The sequence below is a fragment of the Syngnathus typhle genome, linkage group LG9 (assembly GCF_033458585.1).
Source record: "Syngnathus typhle isolate RoL2023-S1 ecotype Sweden linkage group LG9, RoL_Styp_1.0, whole genome shotgun sequence".
Taxonomy (NCBI): Eukaryota; Metazoa; Chordata; class Actinopteri; order Syngnathiformes; family Syngnathidae; genus Syngnathus; species Syngnathus typhle.
This window is the reverse complement of record NC_083746.1, coordinates 7,190,351-7,208,062: the sequence shown is the minus strand read 5'-3', so window position 1 is coordinate 7,208,062 and position 17,712 is coordinate 7,190,351. Positions and strand designations below refer to the sequence as shown.

Here is a 17,712-nt window from a genome sequence, read left to right as displayed (position 1 = left end):
CATCTAGATTTATGCTATCCTTTCCTATCTCCTAGAGGTGAAAACACCACGTCTACCTTTGCTGGCTTTTGTTCAAACCTGACAATCACACTCAATTTCTTTATTAATCAATTAGTAGTCACTTGGTAATCGATACTTGTGGAAGCACAAAGGAGAAAAGCTGAAAGTTGCAAAACAGAATCTGGTTTGTTGCTGATGCGATTACAGAGAGTGACAGCAAAGCCCGAGAGCAAACTGCGCGGCTGGACAAAGCCGCTGGCTTCCTTGTGACATTACCGATACATTGACAGCAAAAAATCTCTGCAGGATGACAAGATGTTGTCTGGTACTTATTTATCAATTTGTGATTCATTTATATCTTAGAGGAAGCTCCATGTGACGCTTTGAATGCCTTTCTGAAATAACAAAAAAAAACATTTCTCTTTTAAAAAACAACAACATCTCAATTACTGATCATAACGACATGGTTTCCTCTGATACCGGCTATAAACACAAGAGTAGCTTTTAATGGACGTCTCGTCAGGCAAATACTCAGCTCGATCTTAAGATATAGTTTTAAAACCATCCTGTTACCAAGGAAACCTCAAGAGCTTCAAAGTCAACCGGGAATTAAAAGTTAATAGGCACAACTTTAATAAGAAATGAAAGTTTTATATGCTGCAATCCACTGGGCGCGCCATTCGAATCACCTTAGACATCAAATAGACAGGTGGCTATTTTCCCCCCAGACTTCTTTTTACCTCTGCATGTGAGGTGATGATAAGAAATCCCTTCCCACACAGCCTCATGTCGATAGCGAGTGGGATTATTATATCTCATTAAGAGGAGCTGACTCCATTGACTGTGAGGTAACATTAGCCCAGTGGTCAATGCAGTCGCTTTGGGGGCTTCAACTCACAGCACTCACGGCACGGCACGGCACGCAAGAGAATGAAACGAAGCTTAATAATGCAAAGTTTGGCTCTGGGCTGCTCTTTTTAATCTGCTGAGCAAGGAGCCGTAGTTTGTTTAATCCGATGAGGGGAGGCTACTCCGCACACATGCATATTAACAAGGGGGTTCTCTTATCTCCATACAAGGGGCCGAGTGAAGCGCTACAAACAGTTAACCTTATATCAAATGAACTCTGACAGTCTTTTCATTTTTGGTCGTCAACTAAAAAAAAGAATTACATAAAAAAACAGTGATAAGATGTCTACTGGATTGCGAGTGTCCGACTTGACCTACCAATTTTCAGAGCACGTCCAAAACACAAACTATCAGAATAAACCTCATCAACTTACCATCAAACTTCTGATGTCGAGACACAAACATGCTCCTCAAGGTGTGACTCATCTCATCCACCAGATCACTAAACTCTTGTTTAATCCGCTGGCCAAAGGTGTCTTCCATTTCTTGGGTACAACATGTGTTAGAATGCGGACACACTCGCAGATTTTCGCCTGTGAAAAGAAACACCAATTAAGATATAGGTCACGGTAAGAGCAAGTATGCTGACCACCAAACACCATCAAATTCTAAAACTGTAGAGTTGTAGCTTAGATAATGAAGGTCATACTCAACACCTTTGGTTCAACTTATTTCCTGTTATATATTGTAAAGCAAAAAAAAAAAGGTGAGGCCTGTAACTAATTAAAAACTTTTTTGTATAAAGACCCACCACACAAAAACATTGGAACTTTTTTTTATTGGATGAGTTTTCCCATGGCTGTCATCTTTTCTTTCTCAATGTGCTTTAGCTAAAGCAGTAAGCACAAAGAATTACATTGACATTCTCGGCATGTGGCACAAAGAAGCCTTTTCACTCTTGCACATTATTCTCAGGAATAATCTCCATACATCATGATGGAACAACACATCATTTGACAACGTAATAAAAGTGAAAAATTAATCAAAGGAAAACTAAAGAATGGAGGCATATATAAAAAATAAATTATAGAGAAGTTCAAGTTCCCTAACTGGCATTTAACTTTTGGCACTGAGGTACCACAGTGAGATGTGTGACAGTGTGTAGGCTACAATCTTGCCGTCATGATAGGGCTGAGAATAGATTGTATTGTTGATGGCAAGAGGTAAAGTTAACTTACAGATACATCAGCGTGAGCTGAGACGCTACAATCTTTGAGAAGATTCGGCTGCACGTTACATAATTAATGACATCGGGGAGAAGTTAATGATGCACATCATTCTCTTCCCTCAAGCAGTGATTTAGAAAGAGCAAAAGAAATTTCGGAAAGTTTGCTCTATCTCTAAACTTGACGAACACTTTCACTGCTAACAGAATCTATTTCAATATCGTCTTCATTGACAAGTCTCTTTCACATACCGTATTTTCCGCACTATAAAGCGCACCGGATTATAAGGCGCACCTTCAATGAATGGCCCATTTTAAAACTTTGTCCATATATAAGATATGTACATTTGGCCCACGGGCCGGACTTTGGACACGCCTGCTGTAGTGGCTCAATATTGGTCCATATATAAGGCACAACCTGATTACAGGGCGCGCTGTCGGCTTTTGAGAAAATTGGAGGTTTTTAGGTGCGCCTTAAGTGCGGAAAATATGGTATATTAGAATCCAATTTTAATGCTTTTATTGGCTCTGCTGGGATTTTAACTCCCCAATCAATCCAGGTCATAACGTCTTTTCCAGCTTTGTACATTCAGATAAAATATGTAGCTAAACTCGCCAGCAGAAAGTCGCTCAATGAAGGGAGTATAAGTGTTTCACCGTGACACAAATACTGAAGTAAAAGTTTTTTTTTTTTTTTTTTTTAAAGTTAGTACCTGCCACTCATTTGACAACATAAGTACCGTGTCACTGTGCTAAATATAAATATTGTTAAATTGACATGTGACTAATGACTGTCAATTGAACTACTCCACAAAGCAGCATTTACTTTCTAAGTGCTCTCAGGGGAGATTCCAAAAGGCCAATTTTCTCAGCATCAAGTCATTTTCGGTCTTTTCATTTCAAGATACAATTTAGTGCTCGTCTTAAAGTGACCTACAGCCTTGTGTTACTGTCAATACGCACCGCTGCATCGTTCAAGAAAAGATCAAGAAAAGTCATAACGTCTCAGGAACTATTGATTTATTGTTCATATTGTCGATTTTAATTTGCTGTCCTGGGTTTTCTATAAATTTCAAACAAGTATAGGGTATGGTGGATGTCTAAATCATGCAACGGCATCATGATATTTAGTCATCTGGATTAAAGTTGAAAGCAAAATTGCAATCATTTTCTTCCACATTTCCTTCATTGCGATGGTATGTAATGTAATGCTGAAGAATAAAGAACAATGATTTAGGGGTCACCTTAGTGGTGCGCCCTCTCACTGTGAAACAAATAGTGACTGTGACCTTTTCATCAGTTGTGTCTGGTGGAGTGTGTGTGTGGGTGGGGGGGGGGGGGTCATCTTGACATAACATCTCTTCATTGTTCTCTGGTAGTCTCCAACATGACTAAGCCTGTTGTATATCAATGAACTGCACATTGGGGAAAGGGCTTTCAAGGGACACCAACACTCAGAGGAGCATTGTGCCCTTCCTAGTCAAGGTTAAAACAGCTCGGCCTCACTGGATCATCTGTCTGCCTGATAACCTCATATCTAAGATGGAGGAATAAAGAGCTTATTATAGAGTACAGGTTTTTTTAATAATCATATGAAATGGATGTGACTGCACTGTCAATGGGCGGGAGAAGATAATGATTGACAAGAACAGAAAGCATCAACAGATATCGATGTATTATATTACATTTTACCTCTAGATAATTCAGCAGAACAATGTGGAAGACATCACTCATGTGCCACACAAGTTTTTTTTCCCACCATAGCTCAATCCACTCAAAAAAATGTGAGTAGACTCTTCACAGCTATAAATTCCTTAGTCCATGCTTTTGCACAATCTTCCCAATCTTAATGGCCTGAGGTTACCAAGCAACCAACAAACAAAAACTTCCTTGTACTTTGTGGTTTGTAGAGAAAATAGCAAGAAACAACAAAAAAGGAACTTAATGTTGGACTCATTTGCTGCATCTTGGAGCACCATTGAGGGAGTTATTTGGGTTTAGCAACTGGATAATTTATGCTTACAAAGGCCAAGTACATGGCTATCAACAACAACAACAACAAAAACCCAGAATCATACATTTGGAAGTATACAGATGTTCACACAACTTCTGTCACTCACAAAATACTACATCACCATATTATTCCAGATTGTAATGGGGATTCCAGTGTTCACCTATATTTACGAGTGGCAAGATGGTGTGCATTAAGTGACATAATTATATAATTGCAGTGATGTTCATAAGCAAGTAACTGTATGTCAATTAATTCGGTCTTCATCGTTTCGCAATTGAGTGACATTTGTTGGGTAGTTTATTAAGTCATTGGTTTTGTTAGTCTGTTTTTATGAATGGGAGTTTTTCACAAGTGTTTTGTAGTCATTATGCTAGTTTGTTATTGTTCTGGTATTATAATGAGTTTGTTAGTTTTTATTTGCTAGTTATTTCACTGTGCAATAGTTATTTAACTTATTTAACAGTTTCTCAACTCACTGAGACGTCTTCAGGGTTGTGCACTGCGCGTGATTTCTTTGATAGCGAAGTCATCATTTGTTTCTGAGCTAATGACTGTTCTGACCGATATTATATAAAGTTGGATTCCCGTGGGAAGTTGTCTACGACCCTGAGCAAGGCACTCAGCGGGAATTATTCCACATGAATAGCCAGCCTTGTTTATTAGTCAGACAGAGGAAGAGGCTTGAAGCACAGAGATGTATCCCCGCTTAACCTTCCTGTATTGAGCCAATCGTCGTGCCTCCGCCTAACAAGAGCGTGCACAGCTTTCTAATGAGCTTTGACTCATTTTAATTACAGCAAAACAGTTTAAGCAAGCAATATCAGAGTCACTTCTGGTGTGTTTACAAACTGCCATCACGGGGCTCAATTACTTTGCATCACTTGCATGTCAGCGATGCTATGTGCTGTCAACCATATTTGCTGATTTATTCTATTCATTGGTCTAAATATTAGAAACAGCCCACAGCAAACTTTGTCCGTGTCAATCAAATGTGAGCATGAACATTGGGGGCCTGATTTACTAGAAGCTTAAACATCAGGCAGCTATTTATTATATGACGCATACACGAATATTAGTATTTCATACATTTTGTCACATGACCTGTCAACGTGATGGGCAGCGTTCATCTATATTGTCCTCCGATAGTTTTTTTCTACTTTACATCCATATACAACTGCTTTGTACAGGGAGTCTAAATTAAGACACCACTGTCACTTATCTCTAATTGCACCATCAATAGAATACCATTATGCTTAGTTCTTATTATGAGGCATTTGAAGCTGCCAACTTTAAAAAGCAGCCAGAGAGATGTACCTTATCACAAAGATGTGCAGCATATGTCTCTGGCATCTGCTGCTACCCAAACACCTATTTTATTAGTTCTCAGTTAAGGTCACAAGCCTTTGTCTTGTTCTAAGGTACTACACAGTACTCCATACTCTGCTTTGATAATTTGGCAAGTGAGTTACTGTTTGCAATTTAGGATTTCATCAATGTGTCATTTTTATAACTGAGCCATTAAAGTATGTTATACAAGGCAGTAACATTTGGATTATTTTGCTTGTTAAGCTTCCACACTATAACATGACCAAACATTTCCATGGAAATCCTGTTTTTAACATTTGAATAGATATCACAACATTGTGAAATAAATCGAATGAGAGTGAATTGGAATGTCCATGAACATCAGTATGCATCCAAAAGCCAATGCATTCGCACACACTCCTCCCTTTCCAGTTTTAATAATGTCTCCAGAGGCATTGTGTATAGAATAGCCAAGCTCCTTCCTCAAGTTCAAGCTTGCATCAAATCAATTCCAGTGACACTATATCACATTTTGGGTCATGTCACAAGTCATAATGAAAGACATGATGTGCTTTAAATAACTGGCGGCTTCTGCAGGTAGAGAGAGAGGGGCATGTGGTTGTCCTTGAGCGTGAAAAAAGGACAGATTCCAGACAGAAATGAATTCCCGGCGACATAAAACATTCGACAATGAAAGCGGTGCGATACGTTTGTAGGATGGGAGTCTTCTTTTTATCCCCGGGAGAGTCGGCATGATGGTGAAAACAATATAGAGAAAAAGGGTTTCATCCACCAAGCAAACGTGTCAGGTTTTTTATGTATATGTCAAAGTATCCCACAACAACATGCATCATGTAGGTGTTAAAAATAAAATGGGAGAAAAAAAAATGTTGAACCAATGAGTGGGTGTTTTTGTTTTGTCAAAAAAATGAAAATTCACTAGTTTTGTTAGTTTCTGTTCATTGACTCATTAGCTACTAGTTGTTTAGCTTGCTAGTTACAAAGCGAGAGTCCGCGTAATATTTAAGATTTGGATAATGGTTGCTTAATTTCACTTGTTTTGTTCGTTCAATATTAGTTAGTGGGTTAGTTCGTTTTCTGACTAAAATAGGAGGAAAAATAACAAACCAAGCAAAGGTCCTTGTATAAATAAAAGTCAAGAAGACAAATTGACAAATAAAATGTACAACGTGCTTGACCTGGAGGCTAATGGCTGTGGAATATTCATGGGCAATATAGCGCTGCAAGGCCTACCAATATCAATACGGTTAAGATTAATGTGTGTATGCATCTTCAGCACATTTAGGAACCATAATCAGCATATGGAACACAGTGTCTGCCTTTTTTATTTCTTATTTACACAATACGGACTCAAAGAGGAGGAGGAGGCTGCGATGGATTTCCAGTCCACACGCTGCTTAGACATGCATGCCAACATGCTCTGCATCCATTTAGTGGAGGCCACGGCAGCGCAGGGCAGCAGCCGGTGGCACTTTTCTGATTATTACCTTTCACTCAGCATTTAACGGATTCCTCATTAGCGCTGAAATCTCGCCACGGTGCCAGGACTTCCCGCTTGTCAGCACTCCACTCGGAGGCCGCATTCCCCTGGCCTCAAAACAAAACGAGGGGCCAACATCGGTGGTAACAGACGGTTGCTAAAGATAGACGCTTGCAACGAGGCATTTCGAGACAGGGCTTTGTCTCATTTTGATTTGATGGCTAGGTGAGGCCTTGAGGAAAGCAGACGTATCTGACACTACAAGAAAAGTTAGGAATGCTAGTCTTTTGTGGAAAAAGTCTTTTTTTTTTTTTTTACTGAAAAGCATGTCTATCATTTTTTTAATACAACACAGGCCAGTTGCCTCTAAGTGGATATTTTGTTTCGTTTAGTGTTCTCAGCGAGAAACCAAATTTCTCATTTTCAATGGAAGACCCTGCCTCAAATATTATCATCGCCCCCTGTGTCAAAATGATTTGGGCTAAAGAGATTTCTTTTTATTAAAATTGATTTTTATGATAGAAACAGTCCAACCGTAGTGATCGGAATGATTCGTGTGGTGCAGGCAGCCTGCAGTTTTAAATTAATTCAATTAAAAAAAAAAAAAGAGAGAGTAAACAATTTCTTCAATTGTTTGTTTTTCCAAAGCTCCCCTTCCATACATTTTTGTTCATGATTTCATGGAAGGTTCTGAAATCACAGCTCAGCTTGCAAACATCAAATGACTAAACTCTGAAAATGAAGTGGATATTAGACTAGTGGGGGTGTATACTGCATATTACTGTAAGAACATTTTGTACTTGACTTTCCCTTTAAACCGATGTCTGCTAGGGGTCCGCAACATATCGTTCTGCGGCCCACAAATGGCCCCCGAGCCCTGTGTTTGAGACAGCGTCTTTCAAAGCACTTTTTCTGATGACCATCTCTCTAACGTTCCCAAATCTTACACTGCATAAAAGAGCAAGTTTCAGGTGGGTAAATAAATATAGATGTTTTCATAACCTAAAATATAATTCTAACTAGCTGACACAGTAGAAAAAACACCCCAACTCTCTTTCACCGCCTTGGGGTTTGGAGCTAAGTAACACTGGATTAGAACCAAAAGCCACAAAAAGAATCAAGTCAGATCTTCCATTGCAGATAGGTTCCAGGGATGCATCATCAACAAGATACTTTTGCTGCTTAAAAACACTGAACCTGAAATAATGAGTTTGAAATCCATCAGTGAATGTAGATTTCTTCGGGCATCTGGAACCCGAATAGAAAAACAATTAACAATTAGGTTGCATATAGAGCAGATGCTGAATACAAGGTCTTCTCACCATCAGGGTTTCACAAAACTGAGCCACCTTGTAATGTCAGATAGGCAATTGATTTACAGAGTAAACAAAATTTACCTTGGGCAGCCATCCATCGTCTATATATTAGTACCTGTCCTCATTAGTGGCTTCACACCTCTTCTTAACAATTTAGTATTAAAGATAACTTATGTTTTGGTGATATGGGTAAAAATCCAAATCCACCCAGAAAAGCCAGAGTAGTGATTCAAACCCAGAAATGAAAAGTTATTTAGCAGACGTGCTTACCCAATATTGCCTCGTCGCCTTGACTGATAACATGCAGTAAAAATCACGATATTCTCTTCTTGTAGTCTTGACACTTTGTGTCAATTTTCTGAGCTCCATTTATTCTCAGTATGCGTAATTTTGGACTAGCAGCATATGAGGCATGTTTTTTTCCCCCTAATAAACCTTTTAAATCCCTCGCATCTGCAAAACCATCTGCTCATTGTGCTTATCTTGTTCAGAGTCGTGGTGAGCTGGAGCCATCTGACATTGGGGGAAAGACAGATTACACCTTGGAATGGTCGCCGCTCAATTACAAAGTACGTGTAAAGACAGACAACCATTCCCTTAACATTTGCACCATCGCTGAGAGGGGGAACAAAATCCATCCACGAAAACCACAGCTGAGATTTGAAAACCATCTTCCGAGTTGTGAGTCAGACGTGCTAATCGCTCGCTCCACATCCTGTCGATGACATTTAATGTTATATAAAACCGCATTAAATGAGCAGACCCTGAGCTCCTGTTGCTAAGTGCCAAGTGACAGGTGAAATCATGACTCATGAGAGAATATATACAATGTCAACGATATGCATGCTATCTGTGAAAAAACATGGCACACAGGAACATGACTGATTGTTTTTCTAACGGTGCATACATGATTTCCTGGAACATTAACTACTAATGCCACATTAAACAAACTGAAGACAATTCCCAGTTCTGCTCATTCATCTCACCTTCTAAAATTCAAGTATTCCCTTCCTCCTGCTTTTTACGTGAAGAGTATCGTCACAAAGCATTTAAACAATGTCTCGGAATAGCACTGTGGAGAGCAACCGTCACGGGGCCATTTTGGGCCGTCGCGACGGATGAGACGCGAGTTGGAGCCAGCGCTCAAATAAAAATCCCCTCGGCAGCACCAAATGCCATCGTTTGTTTGAATTCCTCCTCCTGGATGACATCATCAGATTACATTGAAGAGGAGCAGCCCTTGAAGAAGACATATTGCACTGGATTATGATGGTATTGCTTTTATTATACTTTTTCTCATTTCACATACAGTTGTTTGTAATACCTCCAGTCCTGACCTTTGGATGTTTTGCTAAAGTCACACACTGTTGGCATTCTTTACAGGTCTTACAATGTTTCTGTCATCAACAGCTTCTTTGTTTCATTGATCTAACTGTTTGAGGTTGTTTACTTGCTAGCTGTTAGTGGTTTCTTTCTTCTTCAGGACATTCTAAATGGTTGTATTGTATTTTGGCCAGTGTTTCTGAATGGTTAGCCATCTTCTCTCAGCTTTCACAATAGTTTGTTTTTTGATCCGTAGACCAGCTCTCTGGTTTTGGAGTTGGTTAAACGTGTAATTGGTTCGAATGTGTCCCGACAGACAAAACACAGGCCAAATCTGAAACCTATCCTGTAAATCCTGCTCCATTGAGGGGGGTTAGGTCATATTGCACACCAGCCCCACAATACTGCAAGAGAAATATGCAATATAGAAACCCCCTAAATACTACCTAAGCATGTTTTTTATAGCATGACTGGCACTTGAAGGTCTTCAAACACACTTTAAAATAATACAACCACATTCAAAAATAAATATTGAGAGCAAGAAGAGGTCCAGTCACAGTTTCCAGTAAATAAATCCCATTTTTACCATCCCGGAATATAAATGAATAATTATTTCCAAAGATATATATTGTAAAATGAACTTACAGCCATTGCTTTCTGTTGACATTAAATGCAGGAGTAAAGAGGACAATCTCATCTGCAAAGAATGAGCCTGATACTTCCTGTTTTCTAATCTTTCAAATTTTATGTTGTACCACTTAGTGTCCGAAAATGTAATGTACATCATTCCTTACTTGACAGGTGGGCAGGCATTCCGGCTATATATATACAAGCAATTAAGAAGACACTTTTCAATAATGCGTCCCCATTAACAATGACGGGGCCATAAAGGAGCATGAACAGCAGGTGATTTGCAATTGGAGCAGAAGGATAGCGTAGAAATCCAGAGACGTCATCGTAAAGCATCAACTTGACAGCTCTTCACGAATCAGTCTCGGTGTCTGTGACAGACAGGAAGGTCACTTTGGTCTGGTAATACATCATCGGCCAATCCTGATCACCCCAGCCCCACCGTGCAGGTACTCCCGTTTAACCTTTCTAATCCTCTCCATTCCATTACATGATGCTGGAGAACCTGTGCACATTACACACTCCAGCGAAGCTCATTTATGCCCTTATGCAAGCGGCCAAGGATCAAATAATATAAGCGCTCGTATTTCAGTGGGAGCTCATGGCTGAGTGTAAACAAACGATGACATCGAATGAGACTTTATTGTGATGTGGCCTCCTTCGTATCGGATGGTTTTATCTCTGGCGCTAGCTCAATCCAGACAATAGTTATTGGCCGTCGATGTGACATGTTTTCAAATGAATACAGGTAACAAATTGTGCTCTTTGTTTGTATGACAAAAGGGGACCTTGTCACCTCCAGGAAGAGACAGTGATGCTGAGTTTGCTTATTTTGGTGGAGCTGGAGTCGATCACAATTTGTTCCAGGATGCTGCACGCAATAATAACATTTTGAGTTTCTTCACTTGATAAATAAATTATCTATCTAGCTATCTATATAGCTAGTAACCACTTTTATATTTCTGTAGGGAAATATGGAAATAGAAATAATCCATTCCTTATGTCAAACTGTCATCGCAATATTTTTTTTTTTTTAAACAGTACAACAATTGTTTTAAGCGTCAATTTCACATTGTGGAAGAATATATGTTGTTTGTTGTTTGAGCATCCATTTTAATGACCTAAACTCAGAGCCACGGGCTAAAAACAAAATAACAAAACAAATATCAACAAAGGTTCATATAAATAAAACAATTATTATTATTGTAAATAATAGCAAAGGTGATGTGTTATACCGAATGAGGCAAAATTCCCATTCTGCGATCTTCACCTAATATTTCCCTTCAACAGAATGAGAATAGAATGAATGTATTGTCATTGTACAACGAAAATACGATATTCTACCAATGGGAGGCTGAAGATTCACTGGGTTTATTTGAGAGGTCATCCATCCATAATAGTTATTTTGAGCAATCTCAGACAGTCTAAGTCAGTTTTGAAAGGAATTTTCAAGGTTCAGTTGTATTTTTGAACTTATACAAAAGGTTTGATAACGGAATAGCATTTGAATTCTGAGCATGTCTCTGCAAACAGCCTCAAAGCAGCTCATCCGGAGGCGGAATTGTGGCCTTGCTCTGACAAAATGTTTATACCGATGGAGCTGTTAGATTTTACCTTTTAACCCTGACTCCGCCTAACTCCAAGGCATCGCTTTGACCGCAATCAAACTCCGAGATTGCGAGCATGACTTGAGTGCAATTATGCTGAGGTCACAGTTGAGCATGACATTCTGCTACCAATATTTGGAGTTTGGTATAAATAAGCCCGTTTATAAAAAGAAAAAGAAAAAAAAAAGAAAAAGAAAAATCACACAGCCCAGTTCATTCAACACTTATTTGATTGGTGCGAATTCAATGTCAGCTAGTATGCTAACAGTGTCGCCAGTTGCCTTGACTTCCAAAATTAGTTACTTAAATGATGACTTGATTGTAAAAGTAAGAAGTTCATTTACAAATTAGATTATTCATTACATTCCGAAAATTCTGACAAAACTGCCTAACACAAAACTGACAATTAAGTGACTCAAAATAAAGCAATGTTTATTTCTTGAAAGTGGATTTAATTCATCATTGACTTTATTATTTATATACAATGCCTTGTCACTCAGGTGCAAACAAAGGTTTGCAAGGTTTTTCTTTGTTTGAATAGTTGACAAACTATCAGTGTCAACATTTCTGACAGCCCTGTTGTTTTGCACACAACAAATTAAACAAAGAAAAAAAAACAATGAATAATCCCATCTGGCACGTCTATCATAGCCATGTCTAAGAAGCCGGGTTGCATATTTGATGAAAGGCCCACCTGTTCCCAAATGCCTAGAATAACCTACGCGCTCGCACCTTTGCACATTGAGCAAACAATTTCATCTCTCATCTCCGGATGATGTCATCTCTTGAATAGACACCTTTTGATCAACGCCTTTGAATGAGTCATATAGAAGCGAGGCTATATGAGCACCTCAGCAAATTTGCGCGAGATGGTCGTCGTGCCCTTGAAGCGTGCAACCTGCCTGTTTCTCACTGAAGCTTCAAGTTAAAAATTAAAAACATCAATGAATTTTTTTTAAAAATGACCATCGCACATTGTTGTCTCTCGGCAGCATTTGTTGACCAACTAATCAGCACTATTGGAGTTTGGCTCAGAGCTGCTGTCACACTCGATTAAGTCATGTGAATAGCCTTCATATGGTTGCCACAATTGCTAATGCACAGTTTCCATTACATGCAATGGCAATGCAAGTTCTATTTAAGTTCTGTACTTTAAAAACATGGATTTTTCTTTTTTTTTTTTAAATGTAGGCTGCCTTAAATGTCACCTGCACGGAAGCCACAACACAAGGTGATCAATGATCCGTAAAAAAGTCTCCACTTGGTTTTTCCAGAATACAGGTATTATTTCTATTTAAGTAAACACACTTGATTCTTACATTACACATTTATGCCTGACTACAAAAATAAAAAAAGAAAATGTCAGGCAACAGTTAGTAGCTACCGGTATAATTACAGTATAGCCGTCCATTTCGATTTCACTAGTTGCCAGCCAAATACAGTTAATGTCATGGAATAATTGAATGATCTATAAATAGACATGTCTTACTTGATAGGGAGTGGCACAGCTTTTGACTGAACACACCGTTTAATACTGTATCCTCCCACATTCCAAAAAAACAAGCATGTTAGATTTTTTGAAGACTGTAAATTTTCTAAGTGTGACTGTGAGTTTGTCTCCAGCCCACCAGCGACTCTAATGAAGATAAAATGGATGGACGGAAGAGACCAAATCACAGTGTAATGTGACTGAACCATAATCTACAACCACAAGAATAAACTTTATATAAAATAACACATTTCAGGAAGTTTTTAGAAGTTTCAATTCAGCACTTGAGATTGTGTTCCTAATTAAGTGTCCGGTTAGCGAAGTAGTGCTTTGAAATGAATTTAGGAGAACCTAACACGTCCCATGTTGGATATAATTTGAAACAAGTGCTATCTCTTGACTTCTCATCCCGTTTAGCTTGTTTTCTACTAAATTTCTCCCCATGAGACACTTCTGCTGATGCAGGATGAAAAACGCTCACGCTATGCGCACGGCGTGCCAAGATTTTTAGATGAAACCATCACTTCTCCTGCAAACTCACCTTTACGCTTTACTGAAGACTTTAATTCCTCCAAACACAGCTGTTTCTGCTTTGAACGCATAACTGAGCCACGCCGGAATGCCGTCGTGCTTTAGCAGCTGTTTCTTATAGAGTTGCATCGTGCCAATGAACGCAAAAATTGGAAAGTGGCCCGTCATGCTAGGTAATGTGGATTATTACATTTCCCATATTCACACTATGCAAACTGTTCCCCGAGGAACGTCACGAGAAATCGTAAAAAAACTAAATTCCTTTGAATTGGACTATTGTCAAGCAACATGAGGAAAATCGATATCCATATCCATGTAAAACTGCATATTGGCCTTCTCAGTAAGGCCAGAGCTGCGATTCAAACACAGAGTCTCAGAACTGTGAGGCAGACATTCTAACCACAAGCATATTACAAAGGGGGGCAGTGCCCCCGCGGCCCCCCTCTCTAGTTCCGCTAGTGCAAAATCGGTCATATTTCTTCTGTTTCCTTATGCAATGCTTAAAACAGTGAAAATTCTTTCCTTCCTATTTTTGATTGAACATTCAACCAGTGTAAACATTTCTTGTTATACAGTCTCAGAGTATCTCCACTAACTTCCAAAACTTCCTCCATACATTCCATTTTACGTACCTGAAGACATTAGCCAGTTGCCGTTACTTTGTTTTAATAAACCAAGTGCTGGCAAACTTGAATTGTAAACATCATGTTTATGAGCAGACATCTGATTAATGTAAACATGTCATGGCTAAAATGTGCTGATTTCAGACTAATTACACTTTGTTCCCAGTTAAGAGGAACATGAAACGTCGTGTCAGGTGGATCAATACTGAAATACTGCTCACTCAATACCTGCTTGTAATTGATTCCTGGAACAAATTTGTGATATTTCTGACTGATTCTTAATGATACCATATGACAATCATGATAACTCTGTATAATAATATAACCATTATAATCTCTCAAGGGGAAATTTAGCTTGCAAAATTCAAAATTTATATCACGGAGGACCACATCACACTCATGCAGGCATGTGAGGAGAGATTCAACAATGCTGCACCACTTGAGTCGAGACGAGAGAATGGCACGTTGCTCAATGCACCTCTGCAGTAGCAAGCAAGCAGACTAACATTTTTTACTGCTGCTGCCCCGATTTCCGTATTAATATCAGTATTGATATCCATCCATCCATCCATCTATTTTCTGAACCGCTTAGTCCCCACGGGGGTCGCGGCCGTGCTGGAGCCTATCCCAGCCGTCATTGGGCAGTAGGCGGGGAGCACCCTGAACCGGTTGCCAGCCAATCGCAGGGCACACAGAGACAAACAACCATTTGCACTCGCATTCACACCTAGGGACAATTTGGAGTTTTCAATCGGCCTACCAGGCATGTTTTTGGAATGTGGGAGGAAACCTGAGTGCCCGGAGAAAACCCACACGGGCCCGGGGAGAACATGCAAACCCCACACAGGGAGGGCCGGGGGTGGAATCGAACCCGCACCCTCCTAACTGTGAGGCGGACGTGCTACCCAGTGCCCCACCGAGTCGCCTATTGATACACACGAGAAAGGATTTTTACACCGTTGGTTTGTTGCCATTGACAAAACTCTCCAGTCTAATTGTATATTTATTCCTAGCGATTTTTTACAAGTGTGGGAGAGTCTCACATCACCAGTTGGTAAGCTTTACAGTCAGTCAGCTGTAAGATATAATTGGAAGCGAGACGCGCTTTAATTGCCTTTTATGGTATTTTTAATCATGTGGAAAAAGAGTCTCTTGTGGTCGGAGATACTTAAGCAAGCGGAAGCCACAGTTCCGCCTGGCGTTGGCGCTAAAATGGACGCGAGAACGGGTTAGTTAATCTGCTTATGGGTGACCATTCATTATCCATTATCTATGCACGCAGGATTGGCTAAAGCACGAAGCAAGCAGGCAATCTCACTGCAGTCGCCTGTGGGGACTCTTCACATTAGGATTAAATATTGTTATCGTCATGTCGAGCAGTTTGCGCGGTATTAACTGGCGGCGTGCTTCTAGGAAGTAAAGATAGCCCCACTGACCATTGACCTCTGCATAAGAGTACTAGGGACACAATTCAATGGAAAAGAAAAAGAAAAGATGTGGCAATGTTTGCCTTCACCAATCGATGACAGATAATAAAATTGTGATTTAACACGAGTGTCACGATTTTTAAGTCTTTTCAGAAAGTTCTTTTCTTTAATTAATGGCATTTTTTCTCTAATAATAGATCATTTTTATAATGATAAAATAATTTTGTCGTATTCCAACTTAATCCTGAAAAAAAAAATCAGGATTTTATTTGTACTTTTTCTCAAGATTTGTTCGCTTCAATAAGTTCAGGGATTTGAATCTCTTCTCAAACCAAAGCGACGGAAGCGAACCGCTGAATGGAAATACAATGAATCCATCCCGCCCATCACCGTCGTGTGTGCCAGACGCAAAGGTCGTCAAGGGAGTTGGAGGGTGGGGCCTGCGGATGACCCACCCAAACATCAACATTTTGCAGGGCTTCTTAATAGCACAATCGCTTTTCACCGTCTTGGGATCCCAACACTTGTGCTGGTATTGATTTTTAAAAATTAACAAGCGTGACATTTACGCTATGTGAGAGAACTCGCAATCGAGTTACTAAATAGACTTTGGTGAACTGAAATTCCACCATGCATTTTTCCTCTCTAGAGTCCAAATTCACATTACAGAACCTGGGTCTCATAAAACTAAATTATATTTTCTCTAATGATCCTCCTCAGTGTATGATAACGTTACATTTCCTTGGGTTGTACTAGGATTTTATTTTGGTTAAAATTCCAACTTTATTCTCTTATTGTATTTTCCAGAGTACACAGGCAGTCCCTATTCAAGTTTAGATTTGAATGCTGAAGTTTAAAACTCTCATTGGAAATTGAACAAGTGGCTGGGATGTTGGTCCATGCAAACTCAACATCAAATCAAAAATTAGCTCTATTTAACTCTTTTTGTTTTTTTTCCAGCCATAAACAAACACTTGTTGGTAATAACGTCACATTGGATTCTTACCTGGAATCTCCTGGAGAGGAACACGCGTGAAGTTGAAGCCCCTGGCTACACAAGCTTCCCTCACCTCGGTGCAATTCCTTGCTTTCAATTCTGCTTTGGATGCGATGCACAGCGCAGAAAAAGTGTAAACGAGCATCTCCAGTCTGAGCATTGTGGACTTGGATAAAAGATCCAGGAGCTTCCCTGCTGTATCCTCTGCTAACTTAAAAAATAAATAAAAATACAACAATGACAACAGCAAGATCCACTGGTACTTGGATCTTTTACTCAGTTTGCGCCTGCAAAGCCAAGCAAGTGCATGTCCCTGAGGAGGAGATGTGTTTGAAATGCAGCAAGGGGTGCTTAATTAAGAGCCCCCACCATGCACCGCTGGAGAGATGGCGCGCATAAAAGTGCCACATGGATCCGGAGAAGAGAAGCGCTCTTCCCACCGCTTGCGCGTAACTTGTCCGAGCCCCGCAGCAGTGCAACAGACGTACGGACTGAGATCCCCGGCGTGCTGCGTTCAAGTACAACTGCTGTGCGAGTGGGTGCAGAGGAGAGACTGCGCTGCGTATCAGATGCTCCGGCGATGCAAAGCAGCCCACAAAATGTGGACTGGAGTTCACTGCAGACACCAAAGTATAGGCGACTGAAGCTGGGGAATAACTTGTCATTTAATTATTGTGCGACATAAAATGTCATAAGTGTATTATTTGTTGATTTGAAGGAATGCTGAGAAACTAAAACATTATTCTCAGTGATTGAAGCTGCCTAGAAACAGTATGGGAATGCCACACATTTTTTAATTGAGGGATTAGTGTGAAAGTTTGAGCAACTGTGTCATCATATTCAGTCGACAGCAAATGGCAAAATGGCCGCCCTTT

General features: G+C 39.8%; 1 protein-coding gene across 1 annotated transcript in view; it reads right to left on the bottom strand.

Moving 5' to 3' along the window:
- LOC133160220 (glypican-6-like) overlaps nucleotides 1–17,361 on the bottom strand; it is a 53,408-nt gene extending 36,047 nt beyond the window's left edge. The window contains exons 1-2 of the mRNA XM_061287879.1: nucleotides 16,847–17,361; nucleotides 1,284–1,442 (exon numbers count right to left, since the gene is read on the bottom strand). Coding sequence (XP_061143863.1) covers nucleotides 1,284–1,442; nucleotides 16,847–16,997 — 310 coding nt within the window. The 5' untranslated portion in view covers nucleotides 16,998–17,361. The remainder of the gene's footprint in view (nucleotides 1–1,283; nucleotides 1,443–16,846) is intronic.
- Between the last annotated feature and the right edge of the window lie 351 nt (nucleotides 17,362–17,712).